General features: G+C 39.1%; 1 protein-coding gene across 1 annotated transcript; it reads left to right on the top strand.

Annotated features, from left to right (window-relative positions):
• Window positions 1–295: 295 nt before the first annotated feature.
• Window positions 296–24085, top strand: LOC138196217 (leucine--tRNA ligase, cytoplasmic-like). The gene is made up of 32 exons (XM_069146051.1): window positions 296–418; window positions 677–798; window positions 1261–1348; window positions 1462–1542; window positions 1919–2056; window positions 2532–2693; window positions 2956–3068; window positions 3384–3447; window positions 3787–3875; window positions 4023–4248; window positions 4557–4644; window positions 5552–5628; window positions 5864–5917; window positions 6032–6172; window positions 6751–6828; window positions 7010–7095; window positions 7406–7471; window positions 7684–7766; window positions 9264–9402; window positions 9894–10106; window positions 11038–11095; window positions 11495–11558; window positions 12760–12943; window positions 13849–13939; window positions 14210–14350; window positions 15874–16014; window positions 17459–17569; window positions 17708–17818; window positions 19122–19226; window positions 20978–21073; window positions 21328–21460; window positions 22943–24085. The coding sequence occupies exons 1-32, from the start codon at window positions 413–415 to the stop codon at window positions 23146–23148; spliced, it is 3555 nt and encodes a 1184-aa protein (XP_069002152.1). The 5' UTR covers window positions 296–412; the 3' UTR covers window positions 23149–24085.
• Window positions 24086–24860: the final 775 nt, after the last annotated feature.

Here is a 24860-nt window from a genome sequence, read left to right as displayed (position 1 = left end):
TTTTACGGCATGGCAACAGAAGTCGAGTTGTCGTAACGTCGCTCTTGTCGACGGGACATTATATTCACGCGTTGCCCCTTTTATTTTTTTATTTTTTTATTTTTTTTAAAACAGCGGTTCGTTAAAGTTCACACCGACGGATTTATTTATTTTTGAGCTGTGGATTAAAATTTCAAGATGAATAGAATCTTGATAACACGAATCAATTCACCAGTTTGCCAGATATCCAACAATACGACGCTTGAAACGTAAATACGAACTACGTTTCCCAGAAACCCACGCGGGAAGCTGATTTGCTGGCGTCATCAGCCAGGCACCGGCGGCGTGGGGATCCCGTCAAACTGGAAACTAGTTCTGTTGCATCTTTTCTCTAGACGACAACACAGTGAGCAGCTCGTACTTTTTGGTCAGCATGGCGGTATGTATAATTCACGAATTATGTACATTTTAGGATGGTTAGTGCTCGTTTTCTATCTTTGTACATTAACTTACTGCAGCTGTTAGCTTAGTCAGCTAACACGAGCTGTCGAGGCAACTACAGAAATAGAAATCACAGAGACACCAGCTGCTTTCTTGTTTGCTTTGAAATAATTAGTATTCAGTTCACTTGTAGCTATCGCAGTACATATTGCTTTTTTTTTTTTTTTTAATAAACCTGTTCAACGTTGTATTCCAGGAGCGGAAAGGAACAGCAAAGTTGGACTTTTTGAGAAAGATTGAACTCGAAATCCAGGAGAAATGGGAGAAGGATAAAGCGTTTGAGAATGATGTGCCGACAACAGTGGGGGAAAGTACAAAGTGAGTAGCTGCCCAATGTTACTATCAGAAAGAACCCAGTGTTCTGTACCTGAAGATTCATAGTCTTTGACACATTTGATCCAGGAAGATACTTTTAAATATTCACCTGCAAGGACATCTGTAAACAAATCAGTTCACATAGAGTGCACGACTCAGGCATGTCAGCGATTTGTGGAGATGTACTTCCTTCTACAAAAATATTCTTGGTACGACTTAACTGCAATACACTTATTGTTCTTAATCATCCTTGCATCAAAGGTGTGGTGTACTTTTTGTATGTGTGGGTGAAGCTTTCAGTTTAGGTCAGATGGTGCAGATAACATACACAGGACGCACCTTCCAAGCAATTGGTTGCCCCGGATCATTTCCCAGTTTTGCAGCACTATACTTTGATAGCGATACCACATACAAAACCCTTCTGGACTCAAATTAACAAGTTTATTTTGTTTTATTCCCTTCCAGCAAAAACAAGTACTTTGTCACCTTCCCATATCCCTACATGAATGGCCGCTTGCATCTTGGCCATACGTTCAGCTTGTCAAAGTGTGAGGTAAGGCTGCATATTGACGCAGAGAGAGGTGAACAGAGATATTATTGTCTCTTGATGGATGGACTGAGATCACTGCTGCTCTGAGCTGTTGATGTTCTGCTTTGTTCCTGCAGTTTGCTGTTGGTTATCAGTCTCTAAAGGGAAAGAAATGCCTCTTCCCATTCGGTTTGCACTGCACAGGAATGCCAATCAAAGTGAGTGTTTTTATTTTATTTTTTTTATTTTACAGTCCTTTACATTTGTGCAGTTTCTGTATTTGCAAGAGGCCGGAAATCATTTTCGTTGGTATGATAATTGTTGCCATCTGCCATAAAAATCGTGTACATATTTTTCTTTTGTTATCTTACCACTTTTCATCAAACACACCCAACATCACCAACTACATTCTTTTCTCAATGTCCTACACAATCAAAGCAAACAAAATGAGAACCGGTTTTCATTTAACCAGGGCCAACATTTTATAGTTTTAGTTTAGTTATAGTTTAGTTATAGTTTTTCTCTGTTACTAGTGCACTGTCACAAACTTGCCTTGTCTTTCTTTTATTCATAAAACCATATTGTATCCATCAGGCCTGTGCAGACAAGCTGAAGAGAGAGATGGAGCTGTATGGAAACCCTCCACAGTTTCCGGATGAGGACGAAGAAGAAAAGGAGAAGCCACAGGCAGCTGATGAAATCATCATCAAGGACAAAGCAAAGGGCAAGAAGGTAAACATCACGAGATTGTTGGCATTTTCACAGTGAATTTTGTGTGTTTTTGTCCATTGAGATACTTTTTACTAGATTATTATTATTATTTTTTTTTTTTTTTTTTACAAAAAGTGACAATTGGATTAAAAGCAGTAACCCATGTATGTGTAACATTTGGGTTTAAAAATGAATTATGAGGGAAACCTCATAATATAAACTGTGAATAGCAGTCAAAATAACATTTTCATTGATAATTTTGTATCATATTTGTCTGTACAACCATATTAAAAACTTAACCTGACTCATGGATTTTATTAGCTTGAATTTTAAAGAAATAAATTATCATCAAACCTACTGAACAGAATACGGGGTCAGTCTGATGTTTTGATGATTTGAGCATTTCTTTTTGGGGATTTATTCCACACTTTCTTACCCACATAACACCTGGCATCACTTTTACAATGTTTTTAACTCTCTTTTATCTCTCTCTTAGAGTAAAGCAGCAGCCAAGGCTGGAACCACCACTTTCCAGTGGGACATCATGAGGTGTTTGGGTCTGACTGACCAGGAGATTATCAAATTTTGCGATGCTGATCACTGGCTGGAGTACTTCCCTCCTCTTGCTGTCAAAGACCTCAAACAGATGGGGGTCAAGGTGACTAATTATAATAATGTAACTCTTACAAACAACTGTTTTTGCCGGTTGTGTTTCTCTGCTTTTGTCTGAACCTTGCTTTGAGTCACATTAGGAGTGAACTACAATTCATTCAATGTCATGGGCCAAAATTATTTAAACATTTAAAGAAGAGGCATAGTTTAGAAAACCACAGCGACGTGCACATACTTATATTTCCATTGCAAGTCATTCGTGTTTGTCAGCAGTGCTTAAAGCTGGGTATTATGTTATTACCTCCTAGGTGGACTGGAGGCGTTCATTCATTACCACAGATGTGAACCCCTTCTACGACTCCTTCGTCAGGTGGCAATTTGTCACATTGAAAGAGAGAAAAAAGATCAAGTTTGGGAAAAGGTAAAGTGGTATCAAGCTTTCTGCAAGATTTTTTTTTTTTTTTACTTGTTCTGTGATACAGTTCTTAATGTAGGGATCACCTGAGGAAAGTAAAAACACTTTATATTTGTTGCGATCACTATCAATCATATGCTGTCGGTGTCCTGTATTATTGTCATTTGTTTTTATTGTGTAAAAGCAAAGTAAAAATAATAGAATAAAGTCCGTGATAGATAACTGACTTTGAAGTTGTCTTGAGCCTCAGATAAATTCATTTGATGTTGGATTGAGTTTTCTTTCAGTTGTGTAATTTGGCTCTCTGGGACTCGTCTGCAGGTACACCATCTACTCCCCCAAGGATGGACAGCCGTGCATGGACCATGACAGGCAAACAGGAGAGGTAGACTCACCCAGCTCAGTAGAAGAATTTATCAAATCTGAAAAACTAAATTGTCATATTATTTTGGATGATCATTCAAATCAATTTTGCCACAATTTTGACGCACAAGACTACATTTTGTACAATAAAGATAATTATTGAACCACAGATTTGTCACAATACTTCAGTTCTTCCAGTGACCAAATTATTTCACCTGACTCACCAGTATTCCAAATATAAAATTTTACAAATGCTTGTTTTACTGACTGTTGCACAAAAAACATCTAATGTGTAAACTGTGGTGATTGAATAGCTGTAATTAGTTGATTTTCTTTGGCAACATTTGTTCTACCCCTACAGGGAGTTGGACCTCAGGAGTACACGCTCATCAAGATGAAGATAGTTGAACCGTACACTGCAAAATTCAAATCCACGGTCTTTTCTAGCAGGTAATAAGACACAAACACTGTACTCTTAGTACTTATTACTCTGTAATATTAAACGAACAAGTTTTTATGTTCATCGTGATAAATTGTACCACTAAATCTTCATTTGAGATAGAAGCAAACACCTAATGCTTGTTGTTCTCCCCACAGTGCCATGAAAGGCAAAAACATCTTCCTGGTGGCTGCAACTCTGAGACCAGAGACCATGTTCGGTCAGACCAACTGCTGGGTGAGCCCTGACATAAAGTATGTCGCCTTAGAGACAACCGGTGGAGACATCTTCATCTGCACTAGGAGGTCTGCCAGGAACATGTCTTTCCAGGGCTTCACCAAGGAGAATGGAGTGGTGCCAGTGGTCATGGAAATACTCGGACAGGTACTACTTTTGTTTATTTGTTTCTCCCAACCACAGCAAATTCATTCGAATTTATTTTGAATTTATTTATTTCCGTCTAATGGTATAAGGCTTATGCTGCTATATAATATGATGTAAAACCAGTCAAGCAGTTTGCATTTAGAGAATATTCATTTACATGTATTATATATATATATTGTTTGTACTCCATATGTTCCTATAAACAAGGAACAAGTTAGTCATATTTTCCAAGCAGCATAAAGTAGGATGCTTTTGTTTCTGCAATGTAAAACAAATCAGGTTCTCTAATGTTTTTTCTGTGCTTCTAGGACATCCTTGGCTGTGCCCTGAGTGCTCCTCTGACCTCCTACAAGGTCATCTACGCTCTGCCCATGCTCACCATCAAGGAGGACAAAGGTACGAGTCAAGAAACTTAAATCAGATTCATTGGTCACATTTCTTTGGAGACATTTCACGGTCCGCTGCTGTTTCACTGTTCTCATTCACCGTTCAATGTTTCTTCAACACAGAAATTTGTCACTTTGGTGAAAGTGCTGTAGTCGTTGTTGGGCTCCCTCTGCCAGTGTTGCTCATAGCAGTAGGGATATCCTTGACTGTGGCACCTTCCTCTCCTATGTAGCCGACAGCCACTAAATAGCGAAGCAAAAGCTATTTGAAATGTATTAATTGTCTCTATAAAGATAATTCATTCCAGCTCTTGTTGGTATTACTCTCTGCTAAGAATCTTCACTGAGCTTTATCCCTTATTTCATTACATCTTGGTTTTTTTTATGTTCTTTAACAAGATGTATGGAAAAGTACGAGGGTCTTAAAATAGCAGTAGAATTCAAAAGAGTTGTACTGTGATATCAAAGGATGGAAGTAATGGGTGCTTTCTTTCCCTGGGGTGAAATGTTTGCAAACATATGAAATGGACCTACTTTCAGAGTGCCTCTCTTCTGTTGCGAGTCAGTATTATCCGTTTTGCTCGAGGTGTGTAGTTTGTCTCTTCATATTCATGTGTCCTGTTGATGAATTTCTGTAAATAGTAATAATTGGAATTTCTGAATGAATAAGTTGAAATGTCAGACTTTCAATATGAATGACTCTCTCATGCTCAGTGTGTCACCCTGTTTCTAAAAGTTATGAAGGGTAATGAGTGACAGTAAATCTTAGGTTCCAATTGTCCAGTTTTTGCAGTCAGTCAATTACTCCACTGAAGCTGTGTGGCAGCTGAAGAAATGTGGCAGCATCGGCCATTTTACAGCTTTGATCATATTTTGAACGAAGTAATATCATTGTGCCTTGTCTGTGTTTTCTTTAGGTACTGGCATAGTTACCAGTGTCCCTTCTGATGCTCCGGATGACATTGCTGCTCTCAGGGACATCAAGAACAAACAGGTGATTCCACAGGCCTATAAGTAAACTGCTACTGTGTTACTGTCCCGCGAGCCTTTTTACCCGAACAGAATTCCCCTGCGTAGAAAACAGAAAACGACACAGCCCGTTCAAGTGAACCAAACCCTGGGTTCTGAGGACATCCGATGATCACTAACATCTCTTTTTAAGCACAAGCTACATTTAGCATTTTTAATTTTTTTTTTTATATCACTATTATTTCTTCCATTTCCAAAAGGCTCTCCGGGAGAAGTATGGGATTGAGGACAAGATGGTGTTGCCCTTTGAGCCGGTAAGCCTATCAAGTAAAAGTCTGTTTGATTTAACTCAATTTGCACTAAACTGACCAATTCACTCTTGAAATGTGTCTTTAATGTGTTTGTATACTTGTGTTTGAACATGTCAGGTCCCAATCATAGAGATCCCAGGCTATGGGAACCTGTCTGCTCCTCTGGTGTGTGATGAGCTGAAGATCCAGAGCCAGAATGACAAAGAGAGACTGGCTGAGGCCAAGGAGAAGGTTTACCTGAAGGGATTTTATGAAGGGGTAAGTGCCCTTAGTGCTGAACAAGTAAAAAAAACAAACAAAAAAAAAACCCACAACAAGCTGCTGCACAGATCAGCAGAAAGCTACCTCTCTGCAAACCCCCAGTGCATTTACCTTTTGGTTTGAAGCTTATATGATATATCCCTCAGACACAAATTAAGTAATTCATAAATTAAGGACAGGCTAATTAGTTTATTATCATGTGTTGCTCTCACATAGCAGGTTGAATTTGTACAAAATGACGCACATATAGACGAGGCTTAGCATTTTTCCAGCTAAGCCCCTGTTCCCTCCTGTCACGGCATCATGACATAAGTAATGTTAAAATCCACTTTACCAGCGACCCTTACTGTCAGCACACTGTGACTTTGAAAGGAATAAGAATTAAAAGGTATGCAAAACCTGCTAGGGGCCATGCATACATTGCGTATGTGTACACTGAGTATTTGTCCTCCCACTGAGCTGGTTATAATCATTTTTGATTGTAGAAAACACAACAGATGCGTGGTCCAGTTATTCTTAGGGTGAAAGAATGACCTCAGTCTGAATGAGATTCTGTGAATGAATTTCTGTCTCAGATCATGCTGGTTGACGGCTACAAGGGGCAGAAGGTCCAGGATGTCAAGAAGCCCATCCAGAAGATGATGGTGGAGAGGGTGAGGCATTTCTGTTTCTAACACGCAAAGATAAAGTACAGTTTTAAATTCAGACTTATATTATGTTTAATATTTATTGTCCGTGCATTAACGGAGAGCCGACGTGCTCCGTTTGATCGAGGTGTGGAATTTGGTTTATATTTATTTTGAATGATGTTGGATCTGTGTTTATTTATCACAGGGTGACGCCATGATCTACATGGAGCCAGAGAAACCGGTCATATCACGTTCAGTTGATGTGTGTGTGGTGGCTCTCTGTGACCAATGGTAAGTGCTACAGAAACTCTGATCACAAGAATCAAATGAATACAATAATAAACCATAAAGTGTTTTTAACAAACTTGTCTGAACTGAGTGGATCTAAAGTTACACTGTATTATTATAGATACGAGTGGAAGAGAAGTAAACTCAAGGTTTTTTTGGAGTATTGCTCATAATTATGTTAAATGGGTTTCATTCATCCTCGTCACAAAAGTTAAATAAATAATGATGACGTTTCTATTTTATGCACTGAATATCTGATGCTCTTTTCAGTGACCGATAAGATTTGAGCAAATATTGTTTGTGTGTCTTCCAGGTATTTGGACTATGGGGATGCTGAGTGGAAGCAGCAGACCAAAGAAGCCCTCAAGTCTTTGGAGACGTAAGACTGACCGCTCATGTCAGATTTAGCCTTTTTAAAGTGTTTGTGCCGGCTTGTCAGGGCTCCTGTGAGGGTTCGGAATATCTGGTATGAAGTATAGAAAAAATATTTACTTACATTATTGTCTGTAAGTGTGACATTTTTAATTTTTCTTTACAATTCATCTAAAAAGATGAATAAGTCCTTCATGTTATTTTAAATTCTCTGACCAGATTTGGCGAGGAGACCCGGAGAAACTTTGAGGCAACTTTGGCCTGGCTACAGGAGCACGCCTGCTCTCGTACCTACGGTCTTGGTAAGTGGTTCCCGTTACAATGTGGCAGGATTACAGTGGATATTTAAGATATTTTTAGTTTTGATGGGTAAAGATGACTCAGAGTTAAATCTCCTGGAACTAGTGTTGATGTTTTTGGTCTGTAGATGGCGACAGAGGACTAATAATAAAGCACCTAGCAACAGTCCGCCTCTTTTCATACACAATAGATGCAGACTGAGGGCCAGCTGGCATTACAGTGCAGGACAGTGCAGTACAGTCTAGGCCTGTTGTAGACTCCCACTGTATACATCTCCCCACACATTTTGAGAACATGAAGCACAAAGTCTCTCCGACCACAGCAGCAGACAAGTTGTCTGATACACTGCTCAGATATCTTACTGTAAGGGCATTTTCAAAAATGTTTCACTTGCCTCAAGATTTTAGTTTTTTGTCTTATATTAAAAAAATATATATATTTTTTTATTAAAAGTACAATGTATGATTTGCAAGAGAATTTGAAGGGTCATTGCCTAAAAACCTAGTAGGTGCTTGAAAAGTTTTATTCTCAGGCAGCTTTATTATAGCAAAGTAGAGTGCACAATTTAAATCTATCTGTAAATCCCATAATATGACTTAAAGTTTTTATTACACAGGAAAGATAAACAAGAATATACATGCAGTTGTGCAAACATGCAAGCAAAATTTGTGTTTGGATTAATGTGTTCACAAAAGTAAGTTGTACAGGTTCACTTCTTTCATCCAGAAAAATCTACTGTTCCCCAGACTTAAAGTATTCACACACTGCAACACCTCCCAAACTTCCAAAGAGTGAAGTATTTGTGAACTTTATTTGTGTATTCTGCCAAGAATATATTTTTTCTGTTCTTAACTTCAATTGCATAAAACAATAGGTCATGCAAGAGTAGGGATGTTTCTTTTTTTTAGTTGATCTTATCGAAATGTCATATTTAATGTCGCTCAAATGTCATTATTATGTGTCCACTGCTTATGAAAACAAATTACTGCTCAATCTTGCAGTAATTTCACTTAATTTTCATTTAAAATTGTTAATAGATCCTGCAATCATGAGCTTTGCAATTTTTAACATGGTTGAGTTTTTTGTCTTTTATAACTTGAAAAAATTTGAAGATTACAATTTTAGTAAAACAATGGCAAAAATCAGTGAGTGAAAGCTGAAGTTGCTGTAGTATCTGTCAAAACAACAGGTTAGCCACTTGTGGTTTTGTTTTGTTTGTGACAATGGCTACATCTCAGATTGTTCACAATGAGCTACACAATGAAGCCGTTCCTCTCCATTAGAGTATTTCTCGGCACCACTGTGTAACCAGCTCGACAAGATGGCAAATACAACAAAACACTGTGTCAATACAGACGAGGTAGCAATTGTCTTCCTTGATAATTCATTCCTCGTTCACGTTCATGATTGTGTCTGTGTGTGTGTGTGTGTTTCTCTGCCTGTCTGAATGTGTGTGTGTGTGTCTGTACGCACGCGTGCACGTTCCCCGGTTACCATAGGAACGCGGCTGCCTTGGGACGAGCAGTGGCTGATTGAGTCACTATCAGACTCCACCATCTACATGGCTTATTACACTGTAGCCCACCTCCTCCAGGGAGGTGTGCTCAATGGACAGGGACCCTCACCACTTGGCATCAAGTATGGACTCAGTACTCCCACATGCACACAAAACACACACGCACACTACAAGAAACAAGTATTAAATCGTAACGGTGTATCTGTTTGTGTTGCCTCTCTGTCTCTCTCTGCCTTCAAACAAACATACACATGATTCAACTGAAGGATGGAAGAATCCCTCTAAGAAATGTATCTGAATTAATAATCATTAATATGATCGTTTTAGATAACAGGTGTTGCTTTTCAGAATTTATTTTCAGTGGATTTGTTGCCGTGTCTTCATCCACAAAGAAATTCATAGCTCAGTATTTATTTAAGTACTCTCATCTCTTTGTCAGCACTGAAATATAACAGCAAAGAGGGAAGAATACAATGGCAAATACAAATTTATGAAAAGACACATTCACACTAAGTTTAATGACTTCTTTTCACCTCATTTCAAGCCATCACATCCTTCTTTCTAACCCTGACTATTCTTTTTCCATTCTCTCTCCTTGTTTTCTGTCCCACAGGCCAGAGCAGATGACCAGAGAGGTCTGGGACTTCATCTTCTTCAAGACGTCTCCTTTCCCCAAGACGCAGATCCCCAAAGAGCATCTGCAGAGGATGAGGAGGGAGTTTGAGTACTGGTACCCCGTGGACGTCCGTGTGTCCGGCAAAGACCTGGTGCCCAACCACCTGTCCTACTACCTGTACAACCATGTGGCTATTTGGCCCAAAGACGGGTGAGTTCGCCCATTTTACTGACCAGTAGTGAGAGTAGGGGCAAATAAGTGAAGGGCTAAATTCATGTTATAATCCACAACTGTCAGGGCTTAGGGGAAAAAGTGTGGATACATGTTTTTAGCATGATTGTGATTTAATTTAGATTAAAGCATTTTCCACATATCTGATTGACTGTAAAATGAGTCAGTTGACATTTTGGCAAAAGCACTGAACAAAATCCAGCATCTCTGAAGCTCATTAATAAAAAAAAAAAATGTTTTTAAACATGCATAAACCAAAGTGTCAGTCAGTTTTTATGGTTGATGGGCTGGAATCAATTTTTAACTTGGACCAATAATTTTTGGGACTCTCCGCTGCTTGCCTGGGAACAAACAATTAGGCGGGCCCCAGAAAATGTGCTCCGTTTCAGTTATCAGGATACAGAAAAGTGACAAACACCTCGTAATCCTTCGTATTAATCAACAAAGAGATGAAACGGAGCTCAGGCGGCCATCATTGTTTTAACACAAGAAGTCTGCAAGTTTTGATGTACTCCCGCTTTTAACCTTTATCATCGCTCGCAAACTAGGCTAACCATGTCCTGATATTTCACCTTATTTTCAAAACAAGTACATTCCTGCCTTTCACCAGAAGCGCTGACATGTCAGGGGACGTCTAGCTTACTTCTCGGAGCTCTTAAATTATATTGAAATCCGTCTCCACTCAGAAATGTGTTTTTCTTCTTGTTCCGACAGCTGAATGTTTGAGCTTCTCTGTGCTGAAGGATGTTTGTGTGGAGTTTTAAACTCGAAGGCTGTTTTTACATTCAGCTGCTGAAGAGGGAAAGTTTCTGTGTTAACTCAAAATCGAATTTGAAGTTATGGACCCACAGGAATAATTTGTATATACATGTATGACTATATTAATGAGAACATTTGCTCTCGTGTACAGTGGGAAGTGGCCACAAGCAGTGCGAGCTAATGGACATCTGCTTCTCAATTCTGAAAAGGTTTGTCAAATATGAATGGTGTAAACTGTGAATGTGTATATATTATATTTACATTATAATTTGTTTGTGAGATTATCATTTTAAGAGACAAAGGTCTTTTCTTTTGCTTGTACTACTGCTAACTGATTTACAACATTGTATTAAAACATTTTGTAGCAAGCTGTGTTTAAAAACGAATCTTCTTGTGTCAGTAATAAATGCGCATTCGATGCTGTGAAGAACCATTTGCCGTTTTTACTATTGTGCACTTGTTTTTCTGTAATTTTGAACACAGTGTAAATCTATAGTTTTATTGCCGTGTGCTATGCAATGAACCTGTGTGGGTGTGCAGACATGAATGAGTCCAGCTGCTAATGTCTGTTTTTTTTTTTTGTTGTTGTTGGTTTTTTTATTTACCAGATGTCCAAATCAACAGGAAACTTCCTCACTCTCACTGAAGCCATTGAGAAGTTTTCAGCAGACGGTACATCAGTTTCTTTTTGATTTATCTTCCTCCTTCTGTTTCTTATCTTTTACTCATCTCGTGTGATTTTCTTTTCAATATTTCTGTCCTGCTATGCTAAAATGTGACAGAAAAACACACCGGCTGTACATTTAGAACGGATTACAACGTGTTTTCACACCGTTACACTTGATTATACCATAAACATATTTTATCCTCATCTTCATAAGAAAGTTAAAGTGTTGGTATTGGGTGGTATGAGCTATTGCATATGTCAGAACCATTATAGTGTACTATAAGTTTATTATGCAGGCTTTAATTAGAGTTTATATTCAATAAGTTTTATCCACCACAAGCATAAAATTAATGTCCGACAAGTTGATGCTGTTATTGCAATAGAAGTGTTCGAATCAATCATTTATATTTATGTATTTGAATAATCTTCATTCCAGAGAGGCCATAGCTCCTTATCGGTCAACAAAATACAGAACGGAACAAAAGCATGGACTCTTAACATCAAATATGTATCGGAATATGAGAGGAAGATCATATTTTCACTGAGATCAAGAGTTGAACTCGATGTTCAGTGGCAGAAGTTGTTTCTGAAAATGTAATTTTAAAACGGTTATGTTTGACATTATTAATGATGATTATATATTTGAAGAATTCGAGTCTCGTGTTGTTCATCTCTGGATGTTTACTTGCTTTTATGTCTTTAGTTCTGATCTTTTTCATCTGTACCTGCGTGGTACACAGATTAACCTGGTATCCCACCTACCCTCAGTGTACCTCAGGACTAGTCAAACCGTCCCATTTGTTTTTTTTTTTGGTTGTTATTTCCTCCTTTGTTGTGTTTTTTTTTTTTGGTCTGACTGAGCTGAATAAATTGATCGACATGTCTCTAGAAGCTGTACTGCCCTGGGAGTAGACAACTTCATGGTCTGACAGCAGATAGATGCATTAAGTTGACTTCCTGCCTAAGAGCTTGGAGTGATGTCTGCCAGGTATCTGAAGTTTTCTCCGACTGAGGAATTTTCCAAAAAGCCTCTGAAGTTTACCTGTCGAAAAGTATTCTGCAGAAGAGAAAAAGAAGTGCTGTGTTCAATGTATATCAAATGAATAGAGGACCCAAATAGAAAAGCACCTGGCCGTGCGAAGTGTTTGTTCTATATTGCGCTGTTCTGCCTGCTGTTTTAACACACCTCTTCATTTCCTCACTCAGGTATGCGTCTGGCTCTCGCCGATGCTGGGGACACAGTGGAGGACGCCAACTTTGTCGAGACCATGGCCGACGCCGGCATCCTGCGACTCTACACCTGGGTGGAGTGGGTGAAGGAGATGATTGCAAACCAGAACAACCTGAGGACGGGACCTGCAGACACCTTCAACGATAGGGTCTTTGCCAGGTAGACGGAGGAATTCATTTAGACTTTTAGGTTTGGATTGACAGGTTTTGAGATCTATAGCTGGAATAAATTATTAAAGTAAAATGATCACATGAAGCAAGGTCATATAGAGAGTTTTTTTTTTTTTTTTTTTTAGATTATGGAGACAGGGAATGAAGAGCTGCTTTTCAACCTTGACAACTCAATGCCCTTGAAGAATAAGATATATGCCATGTTGTCTGTAGGTGTTATTATAGACGTGACAAGCATGGTTTGGTTGTTGAATTGGGAGAAAATTGAGCCTGAAGTATTCCGTTTTTATTCTTTTGGCTTTTCTTTTATTAGTTGTCAGTAGTTTCGTCTACAAAGTGAACACCCATCATTAAAAACAAAGACCCCAAAGTGTCATCTTTTAAAACCCAAAATGATTTATTTATTCATATTATATGAGATGGAGAAAGGCTATAAATACTTGCATAAATAAAACTGAGACCAATAAATGTTTAGAATTTTATAGAATTGATCAGGCAATTAGCCTTTTGTCATCTGCTAAAATTGTAGTCGGTACATTTTTGGTCTGCTTCTCTGTGGTTCCACATCATCTCAGCTCTACTCTATATTTAGAAGAATATTGATCACATGTTTACTAGTCGGATACAATATATAGGTTTGCATACAAAGTTTTTGAAGTTAGGGGAGTTTATCTCGAGTTCATGTGAATTTGAAATTTCTTTTAAGTGAAATTAAGATGCTGCGGTTTTTTGGCCTTCAAATGAAAGTAACTAGAAGTAAGATAGTCCTTCGAAGTTTGGCTGGTTCTCCATAAATAATTAGGTGTTATATTTTTGCTTATTTCATTGCTGATAAGTTAAGTGAAGGTAAACAGATTTTATGGACTGATTAAAAGAATTTTGTGTCCTTTGTAGTGAGATGAACGCAGGCATCCTGAAGACGGAGCAGCACTTTGAGAGGATGATGTACAAAGAGGCTCTGAAGAGCGGCTTTTTCGAGTTCCAGGTAAACATACTCCTAGACCTTAACAAAACATCTTTCTGATCATCTTTAGAGCTTGAAAACAGATGTGCTCCTTAAGCATTTTATGCGATTTTGTTGTGCCGTAGCAGCTAAAACAATTGGTAGCATAACATAACTTGGGATTCAAATATTATCCTGTACATTTGCTCCATTCGCTAATCTGAAGGTGGTATGTGAGATGGTTAAAGAATCTTCTAAAAATCCGTGATCATGCGTATTAACCTTGAAACGTATATTTATGTGTGTATTCAGGCAGCCAAAGATAAATATCGGGAGCTGGCCATTGAAGGCATGCACAGAGACCTTGTCTTCCAATTCATAGAGAGACAAACTCTGCTGCTGGCCCCCATCTGCCCACACCTCTGTGAATACACGTGGGGTCTGCTGGGCAAGGTAAGAAACATATGGATTTAGCATCAAGCTGTGGTTTTCATGTTCTGAGCTGCCTGTGGGCTCTGAATGGTTTCAAATTTGACTTTGATCCTCTCCTCCCTTCTGTCTTTCATTCTTATCTCACCTGTATACTTTCAAGTAAACCAGAAATACAGTCAAAAGAAACATTTTACCTTCCTTTTATTCATTTACATTCATGAGCACACCCGGGAGCGAGAAGCTGAAAGTTGCAGGTTCATGTTGGCCTGCAGTAGCAATGGTCCCAGCGCTCATTTACTGGTGCGAAATGGCTACTAACATATTCCCACCGTTGATATACATGTCCACGGGGAGCCGGCTCTTTCTCACTGCAGTATGAAGCAAATTATTAAACCTCTTTTCCATGAGGACAGGGCCAATTCTGCTTTGGCACTGTTGGAGAACTTGTCCACATTTGGAAAGGCTTGGAAACCGAACGTTGCGTGATAAACGGTGGGAACCTGGACATTGGGTTGGGTTATGAAATATTCATGAAAATAATAAATGTGGACTGACTGTAATCTCCAACAAATATATTCTGCATAAATGCGCTGTAGACAAAGAAACTTAAGTGTGAGGAGCTGTAGGGACTGAAGTGGCATGTTGTATTTTCGTGTTAGCACTAATGTATTTGTGCTATTGATGCAGCATGGGAATCTCCTACAGAATCTCCTCCAAATCTGCAGGACAAAATTTACAATGATTTTGCTGAGCAGTTGTGTTTCTCTGTATTTCAAACTGCCTTTGCATAATATGTTCCCATACAGTCACATTTTTAAAGCATTGAGTATTTAACAGTGGAATTTCCGATTGTCCCTGAACATCTCGTTCAGATTCCACTGCATTTCAGACTAACTGAGTATTCTCCTCTTGGTCCTTAACCCTCCCACAGCCACCGACAATCAGTGTTTCCAGTTTTTGGAGCAGCAGTCTTCTGGAGCAGTGCTGGTTCCATCTTTTTGGCACCTTGTTTTTTCAATGGAAATGCTTGGAGCCGGTTCGAGATGAGGCACCAGCTCCTTGTCGGTGGAAAAGGGGCTGCAGAGTTCCATGTTTCCAATAGCACAGAGAGCCTTGAATATTTTTAACACTGAAATTTATGAATATGAGGCAGCGCTGCTGTGCGAGAGGTTTTTCAGTTGTCGCTTAGCAACAACAAAAACCCCACAACCAGTATTATTTTTTTTTTCCCTCAACCATGTGTTCAGCACCACTAGGTAAAGAGCTGAGAGGCACTCAGTAGAGACAGAGGTGCACACATCACATATGGGAGTTGTGCACATCCCCAGTTAATGTGGTGTCTGCTAGTTTTGTTGTGATGGCAGTGTGACCTCTGGCTGTGTCGTTAATAGGATTCCAAAGCTCCAGTGAGCCTCAAACTTCTGTAGTTGTTTTTTTTTTTTTTTTTTTTAACACAAAGAAATCCTTTTTACTAAATCACGGAAACAACTTATTTCCCCCTCACTGCCTCCTCATGCCTCCTTTTCGCTCTCTCTCCCCGGTAGACGGGCTCTCTGATGAAAGCTGTGTGGCCTGTTGCCGGGCCAGTTGACGAGATCCTGATTCGTTCCTCTCAGTACCTCATGGAGACGGCACACGACCTCCGTCTGCGGCTCAAAGCGTACATGATTCCCCCCAAAACCAAGGTAACATATGCAGCTTCACTGCCACTGTACTTCATTGTTCATATAATGGCTTTTTAAATTAACTGAAAATTAACATTGATTTCAGAATTGATTTCCTTTTTAATAGTTTTAATTGTAATTAAATAGCAGGCAGCAATGTTGTCAGCGTTTTCTCTCCCTCAGGTGTTGTTTAACAGTTTGATGGTTGTTTGATGTGGAGCACAGTGATGCAGAAAATGATATAAAACTGCACAATAAGAAGCCCTGAAAAGATCAGGCACCAGCAGCCTAAAGTAGAGTTTAGGTTTACCAGCCATTTATCATCTGAATCCTTCCAAATAAAACTTCACAAGTAAAAGTTAAGCTTTGTTAAATAACATATTCTACTACTAAAGATTTGTTTTTGCCTTTTTGCTTAACAAACTCCTGTATTTTACAAGTTTGGAATTACATCCATTTATTTTTTTTCATGGTCCACACTTCCTAATCTGTCATGTAGCAGCGGTGGATTATTGATATTGTGTCCAGCAGCATCCTGTGTCGTCTGGAAGACTTCAGTCTGTTTTGTTCACAGCAGAAAAGTTAATCTATTGTTTGTTAACACTTCAGCACCTCAATAAGTGGCTGTAGGCAGCTGAGAAGAAAGAAAAACAAGTATTGACGGGATCTAAAACGGCCGATATCTCAGGCTTTCAGGCCACTGTTATGGATTTGTTGGAAATGTTTTGTTGCTATGGAGGCAGGTTCAGAAGAATGATGGGGGGGGGGGGGGGGGGGGAGAAGAAAAGGAAAGAAAAGACAGCATAGGCTGTCTTTTTATCGTTATAATAATGTCTTTATATGTGATGTATTTTAAGGAGGCAGATATATTATGTTGGTAAAGGAGTTTGAATTCAGCCAGGAAAAGTGGAACAGGAAATCTGACCACAATGTCACACAGCACAAAACTGTGCAAATGTGTACTAGTCCATTAAAAAAAAAAAGCTGATTATCAAATAATAATCAGAGTGATTTTATTTTTATTAACCTTACCAACACATGCAATATTCATCTTTGGTTCAAGTGACATAGTTCAAATAAAAAAGCCCTACAAATGCATTTATTCAGCAGTTTTCCCATACTGCCCAATATGCCAAGTATAGTAGTAAAAAGCTCTTATCTCATTTTTTTTTTAAATTAAATATTTATTTGCAGTGTAATAAAGTGTGTCATCAGGACTCATTTGTGGAAACACACATTGGCTACAGGACTAGAGTCGATTTGACAGCTGTCATGTAAAATGAGTTCACAGATCCCCATCTTCGCTGCAGAAGATCCCGCACATACACAAACAGCTGGCTTCTTGAATAATCCAAACACAGTTTGCTTTCCATTGAGGTTATATCGCCTTGTGTACCTTTACCATACGAGTAAACGAATATGAATCTGAAATGCTTTTCTTTGTAATCCGGTTTCCCTCCAACAGAAAGGTGACTCCATCCCCCCGGCCAAACCCTCCCACTGCAACACCTACGTGGCCAAGAGCTACCCTCCATGGCAGCACAGTGCCTTATCCCTGCTCGGCAAGCACTACAAGGTGTAAATCAAACTTCATATTTGCGTATTAAATGATCATGTGAGATAATGTTACGTTTCTTTTCAGTCTCTCTCTCTCTCTCTCTCTGTGTTCCTGTTTGGCTCAGTTTCTCACTTCTGTTTTTTTTTTTTTTTCCAGAGCAACGACGGAGTCCTTCCAGACAACAAAGTGATAGCAAGCGAGTTGGGAGCCCTGCCTGAGCTGAAGAAATACATGAAGAGAGTCATGCCTTTTGTAGCCATGATCAAGGTAAACCTGGTGAAGCGGTGACGTTGTGTAAAGGCACATCCAATCCCCTCTCCACCTTTGTCAATTTTTATACAGATTTATTATATTTTTGTTATAAATTTTGAAATTAATACCACAATTCAGGATAAATTTGCCCTCATTTGTGTTTGTGTTGTTTGCTCTGCAGAGGCTGTTTACAGAATGTCTCTCTGAGGTGGCTTATCTTTTGTGTTTGCACACAACGCCGCTCCAGATTAGTCTAAAGTCTGCTCTGGTTATTCGATTGAAAGATTTGATGTTGCATCTTCAAAAGTTTATTTTTTTTTATTTTTTATTGCTCAAACAATAACAACATTGTCCCCAATATGATGAAACAATTTGAACAAGTGTTACATTGACATGACAAAGAAACTCCAGGAATACGAGGTCCACAGAGTTCAATGGATTTATTGATTGAAAGAGTACAAAACACACTTTTTTTTCAGACTTTCTCAGTCTCTTCCTGTTCGTTTGCAACATTTATTAAACAACTCGGTTGCAGGTTTGTACGTCTTGGTTCACAGTTCTTCATATTTCGGCTGCATTGTATTCAGATTAAATTCCCATCACACTGCAAAGTGCATCACTTTTAAGGTTAAGGAGTCCTTTTGATCTATGAGCAGTGTTCACCAGATACACCTGGGCATTACAAGATGGTAAAAATGAAAATGTTTGTATAAAAAATAAAGCATCAACGCAGTTATTGTTTCTGTTTATATCGAGCTATATATTCACTCAAGGTCAAGTAGGCAATAAATAATCAGAAGCACATTGCTCATTAAAATTCCAGGTGTCATATCTCTCAGGTGCTCCAGGCTGTGTTCAGGTGCAGTTTCACTGCAGTGATCAAACAGAATGAACCTAATAAATAGTCATGATGAGCTTTGTGTTCGCTCACGGTTTGTCTCTCAAGCTGGTCTCGCAGCTTTCAAGTTGTTTTCTCTTCCCGGCTCTCCTTGTTTGATGGTTTGTTTTAGCATCTTTTTCTCACAAAGCTTTATTTCCTCCATACTAATCTCATAGCAGCAGCATCAACATAACAACGAACCTCGTGTGTAATGCAGAATTGTAAACTAAAACAGGATTTTTTTTTTTTTCCCAGTAATTAGATGAAACGCTGCATTTCCTATTTTTCTTCCAGCCGCTGGTTTGATAAAAATGTATCAATAAAATCCTGGTTATTTGTTATAAGAATCGACATCATTTATTATTAGTTTTGGGAACGGTTTTTTTTACGTTTGTATCTGTGATTCTGACCACATGGGTTCTGCTTTCTGTTGTTTAGGAGAACCTGGAGAAGAACGGACCGAGAGTCTTGGATCTGGAGCTGGAGTTTGATGAGCGGGCAGTTCTCATGGAGAACTTGGTCTACTTGACCAATTCTCTGGAGGTATGCTTTGGGATCCAACACTCCTCAGACTTGGAGACTTAGACAGCTTGTTGGTTTTCCCAAAACAAAAGTTTTTCAAAAATGACATCACATCAGCCGACAAATAATTTGATCTCACTTTTTTTAGGCTGTTCATTTCCTTGGTTAAGTAGACCCACTAGGGAGGTGTCATCCGAAAACGTTTGGATTTGACAAGACACGTGGCCGTGCCTATATTCAGTAGTATGGAGTGTTAAAAAAGAAGCGGGATAAAAGCCAGGTCCTGTGAGGCTCCTGTTTTAGTTAAGATACTGGCAGTTGGTTATCCAACCTGACAAGCTGAATTCAAGTAAAGAGATGGTCTATGACCCAAGTGATTTATGTTTTTCAGTCTGACATTCATTCAGCTAAAATGTGTGATTCGATTTCACTAAAAGCACTAAAAAAAATGAAAACAATCATCTTAACTGAGCTGGCATCTGTTTCAAGGTGGGTGTAAATGCTGTGAAGAACACATTTGGAAATGGAACAAGACAGCATGTTTTTCACGTGACAGTTTTTGATGCAGATAGAGACATAGAGAGAATTGGATGAAGTGACAGGTGCGTAGATAGACACCATGACGGCCTGATGCCTTCAGGCACCTTAACTGCTGTCAAATCTCATCATCAATAACAATTGCTGTGCCACTGTCCTGAGGACTACTCTGTTCAAAAGATGAGAGGATGCTCAAATCAGACTTGTCACTTAACCCCACTCAAAAGTGTCTGTTCCAACCAACCAATTATTAAACAATGCTGGAAATATAATACTAAAAGTGTTGAGCAGCAAAGACAACGTCTCGGGTCCTTCCAAAGTACACAATTTAAAGTGAACAAGTTTATTTGGTTCGGTTCTGTTTGTTTTCACATGAATGTCAAACTGTAACATGCAGTTGGGGCATTTCAGTTTTCTCAAATACCTCGGCTTTAAATCTGAGTTTCACTACTTCTGCAAAAGGAAGTTGAGATAATCCTGAGCTTGGTTGTCAGTCAGGAAATCCCTTAATACTTTTGTCTGCACAAAAGCTTAGCCTCGTCAAAAAATAAAACCCAAAGTTCCAAAGATACTTTGGGGAAACCAGCTCATATATAACAGAAAAGTAAAATTGTACATCAAATTCACATCAAACTAAAAGTGTGAATGAAACTCCTGTGGTTCTGATAAATTATAGCTATAAATAAATAAATACAAACATTTTTCAACAAAAAAGCCTTGACACAGAAATACGTGGCATCAAGTAGGACTGAAACGGGGTGATATATTACTTACCTTACAAATGTTTTTTCCTAAAAAGGAGCAGCAGAAGAGATTTGTGTGGTTTCAAACGTTTGTGATGGTATTTTAATACCAGATGGTCTTTGTTGAATTCACGCCAACGTTAGCCAGCATAGTTCGCAAGGAACCAAACAACAGGCTTTTTTTTTTTTTTTTTTTTCATGCATTTTCAATGTAATATATACCAGAATAGTCTTTTTGTTCTCTGCTAGTTTACTATTCTGTGACTGACTCTAGTAAGGCTCTCACTGAAATACTATCCTGGGGAATATGTGACAGACTTGTGTAAAGCCGGATGTTAAGTCTTTGATCACTTCTGGGCCCTGGTTAACTCCACCAGCACTTGCCAGCATGCATACCAAACACACCTGAGTACATACTATCTCATGCACAACATTGCTCAGCTAATTGTCTTCTCTTTTTTTTTTTTTTTCCACATCATTTCTCCTCAACAGTTGGAGCAGATTGACATCTTGTTTGCTTCTGAAGCTGATGACAAAGTGAAGGAGGAGTGTTGCCCGGGGAAACCGTTCAGTGTTTTCAGATCAGAGGTAAATGCTGTCTGCTCAAAGTTGGTGGATAATGTTGAGCTTCTTTCTCGCTCATTCATTTGTCCTCATTTTGTTCTTTTTTTTTTATTTTTTTTTATTTCCTGTATCTGTGTGCGTGTTTGTCTCTGTTGGTACTTATCTGACTTTATGCCTTTTCACAGCATCGTTTATGTGTCGGTGATGAACAAAATGGTTGTTGTACACTTAACTCGACAATGAATTTGAATTTTGTTTTTGTACATTTGTCTCTCCAGCCTGGAGTGTGTGTGTCTCTGGTCAACCCTCAGCCGTCCAGCGGCCTGTTTTCCACAAAGGTTTACATCCAACAGGGAGACACCAGAGACGGCATCATCCGCAGGCTGGCCAAAGTCAACAGGATCATTAAAGGTAGTAAGAAATATTGATATGCATCATAAATTAACATTAAGAACCCCAAATGGGTCTTTTAATATACAAAAAATGATGTTATTGTCTAAAGAGAATGAAAATAGTCACTCAGCTAAGATTAAAATGTTTTGTAACCATTGGGTCTAAATTGATAAGGATGCTCACAGATTATTCATCCTATTGGTACAAAATGTTACATCACATGTCCCGGTGCCTCAGCTAATTAAGACACATATTTATGTAGCTGATTTTTAACAGCCAAATCTTCACTGGGTCTGTTGTCCAATGTCAGCCCTCCTATTCTTTTCCATTCTCTCTCATCTGCCATCATTGTGCAGGAGGACTTACAGAAGGGAGTGGCTCCAGTGAGACAGTGACAGGAAAAACAGCTAGAAAAAGAAAATCCATAATTCAGACTCTTTGCTGTGGCACTCCAAACTGTGGTCAGGTGCATCCTGTTTGCTTTAATTATCCTTGAGATGTGCCTACAACTTGCTTAGGGTCCACCTGGGATGAATTGAATTGATTGGATGTAGTTTAGAGAGACCCGCAATTCACTCTTTATGTCAAGACAAACAGCAAGCCATGAAGTCCAAGGAACTCTGTAGATCACTGCAACAGGACTGTGCGTAGATCAGGGGGATAATACTATTTCTGAAGCTTTGAGTGTTCCCAGGAGCACAGAGGCTTCAATTAATTGTGAAACGGAAGAAGTTCGGAAGCCTGGGGACTCTTCCTAAAGTTGTAAATTGAAATCACTGAGCGGGAAGGGCCTTGCTTAGGGGTGGTGGCCAACGAGAGCCCACTTTGCATTCCCAGTGCTCTCGGAGCACAAAATTGTTCGATTGGTGCCATGAAAATGGTTCTCATTTGACCGTCATTACCTCTCAAAGGAAGCTCTCTGCATTATGTGATGACAGTTGACGCCCATGGTAACCAGCATCACCCATCTTTCATCATATTTGCGTGAACCACTTCAGAAAGCATTCTGCTGTGATTTCAACACGAGGCGCTCCTCCTTCTATGATGGGCTGTTTTAGCTGCTCTCTATTGTCTTTCATGTTTGCTTTTAGTTTTGTATTTTGTTTTAACATGCTTGCAAATTTGAAAAGAAAATGTTTAAACGCATTAGCTTATGAAAAAGCAGTTCAATATATGACCCAGTTTTCTTTGTAGTCAGTTTTCCCTTTCACTCCTCTGCTTTTTGTCCATAATGTCTTATCTCTGATTTTCCCTCTTCACTGCTGCCTCTCCTCCTTATTTGTTCCTCCTTCCCCACTATGCTCTGATTTCTCCATCGCTCTCATCATTTTCACTCCTTAACTTCATCTTTTCCCTCTCTGTTCTTCTGTCATTGTTTCTTACTGCCTAATGCCTCTGCTGTGTCTCACCTCCACCAATCCCCCCCCCCCACTTATTCTGTGTTTCCTTCATATCTTTGTCTCTTCTTGCCTCACCTCTGACTCCGTCTACTTCCACCAGATCTGTCCAGAGTGAAGTTGATGAGGTACGAGGACCCCGTGCTGGGGCCTCGCCAGGTGCCCGTGCTGGGACAGGAGGAACAAGGCAAACTGCCCATCTCCAACAAATCCGTGTTCAACGTCAACCTGGAGGAGAAGAGGGTCACCCTGGTTGATAACGGCGTCACTGTAGAGATTGGGGACACTCTGGTTTATCTGGTCCATTAGAATAACAGTCACTCTCTGACACATGGGGGCATATTCAGCAGTGCATAGTTTGTTAAAGAGTCAGATTCATCATGAAATGTGAACATAAAATCTGTTACTTTGACTCAAAGCCACAAAACACTGAAGTGTATTTGTGTTTTATAATCAACGCCTCTATTCTTAAACCTGTAGCCATTGGTGGTGGGGATTTGAAACATCTCAGTTTTTGAATTTTTTCAACTGCTGAATTTGCCCTTAAACTAATGTGACCTGAAAAGTTTGCGTCTATCTTCCTTTTTTCTTTTCTTTTTAAAACAACACACACACAGTTGCGGTACATTCAGATCTGGGTTTTGGTTCCGGTTTTGGTTATCCCACTGATACAACTCCGTGCTTAACGGTTCAGCACTGTAAAAAAAAGACAATATCTAAACCTTTCCATGCAGTTTTGACTTTTTATTTTCCGTCATGGTTGAGTGTGAGTATAACACCAGAATTTGTATTCTGTTCTGCAGGACTCGGGACATGAACCCCGGTCGCCACTGTCAAAAGTAATTTCATCGTCTGTAAAGTTTAATCCTGTCATTTTTCTCTTTCCCATTCTTCTTTCTGTCTGATATGACGGACAGTAAATAAGCAATTATCTGTGTAATGAAGCTTTAAAACAAATCTTTTTGGAGAGGCATCGAACAAACGTCTGTCACTATGTTCGATTTTTATCACTGGGCAGCCGCTTATTTTTACGTAATCACATTGTGAGACGACTCCTGCACCCTGCTGAATGCCGGATGTTTTCATATAGACGGTAATGTGTCTGTTGTGTTGTCTTATACATTGAAGGTGAGCCATATTGTTCTGTTACGTTTTGTCATCTTATCAGACAGCTTTCCTATTTTCTAGCCTTTGGTGGTGCTTGTCTGGCTTTTCCAGAGAAACAATAAAACCTCTGAGACATTAAGCCTTTGTGCTGGTTTATATCTACTAAGCATAGCTAAATAAGACACATTTACCTTACTAGGATTGGACTCGGCTCAAGTGTTTGTTGTGGTTTTGCTCCAATAAACGCCTTCAGTTGCCTGAATAAGTGAAATCTTAGTTAAATTTAATACTTCATTATGATAAATTGGGTTGAGATGTTTTAAAGGAAAACTTTTAACCTTAAGGAAAATCTCATTCGCTTTCTTGACAGGTGTTAGCTGTAGTTTTCAAATGTGTAAGTTTGAAAATAATATTGGCAGGCAGGGGGGATGTCAAACTTTTATTGGTTGCCTTGCAACCGCCCAACGTCATACAAATAATCATTTAGTAAAAAAGCAAATGTGCATGTTTTCTTCCTTTTAACCTGAAGGTAAGAGGGCAGCTGAACCAAATATTTTTAGATTGCTGTGCTTCATGAAAAAAAGAGGTCAGTAAATGCTAGAGGCCTTTTAGTGAAATGCTGTTTAAAGGTGGTTATCATTAATTATATCCTGAGTTAAAAAAAATTAATCTGCCAAAATTTAAGCAACAATTTATTGCAGCACAAAATAGACTTGTTTCAAAACTGCTCTCGGGGTTGGCTCTGTGATTTAAAGGCATTTTGGAGAATCTCTGGAGACCTCGTGCATAAATAATCTACTCTGATGCCTTCTTCTATGATGCTTAATAAAATACCACCATAGCACATTGTCATCAACCTGGAAATTTGCTACACCATATTTAAAACTTTAACTTTTCATGTACTACATTTCTCA

This window comes from Embiotoca jacksoni, unplaced genomic scaffold (genome assembly GCF_022577435.1).
Source record: "Embiotoca jacksoni isolate LCO1_2020_lvr unplaced genomic scaffold, fEmbJac1.0.p SCAF_13, whole genome shotgun sequence".
Classification (NCBI taxonomy): Eukaryota; Metazoa; Chordata; class Actinopteri; family Embiotocidae; genus Embiotoca; species Embiotoca jacksoni.
Note: the sequence above shows the minus strand (reverse complement) of the source record. Positions and strands in the feature narration are given on the sequence as shown.

What these genes read in the sequence shown, in the direction of transcription:
- LOC138196217 (XM_069146051.1), top strand. An exon ending in TCAAACAGATGGGGGTCAAG is followed by an intron (nt 2,694 to 2,955) that starts GTGACTAATTAT and finishes ATTACCTCCTAG; the next exon opens with GTGGACTGGAGGCGTTCATT. An exon ending in TCAGTGTTTTCAGATCAGAG is followed by an intron (nt 21,074 to 21,327) that starts GTAAATGCTGTC and finishes TTGTCTCTCCAG; the next exon opens with CCTGGAGTGTGTGTGTCTCT.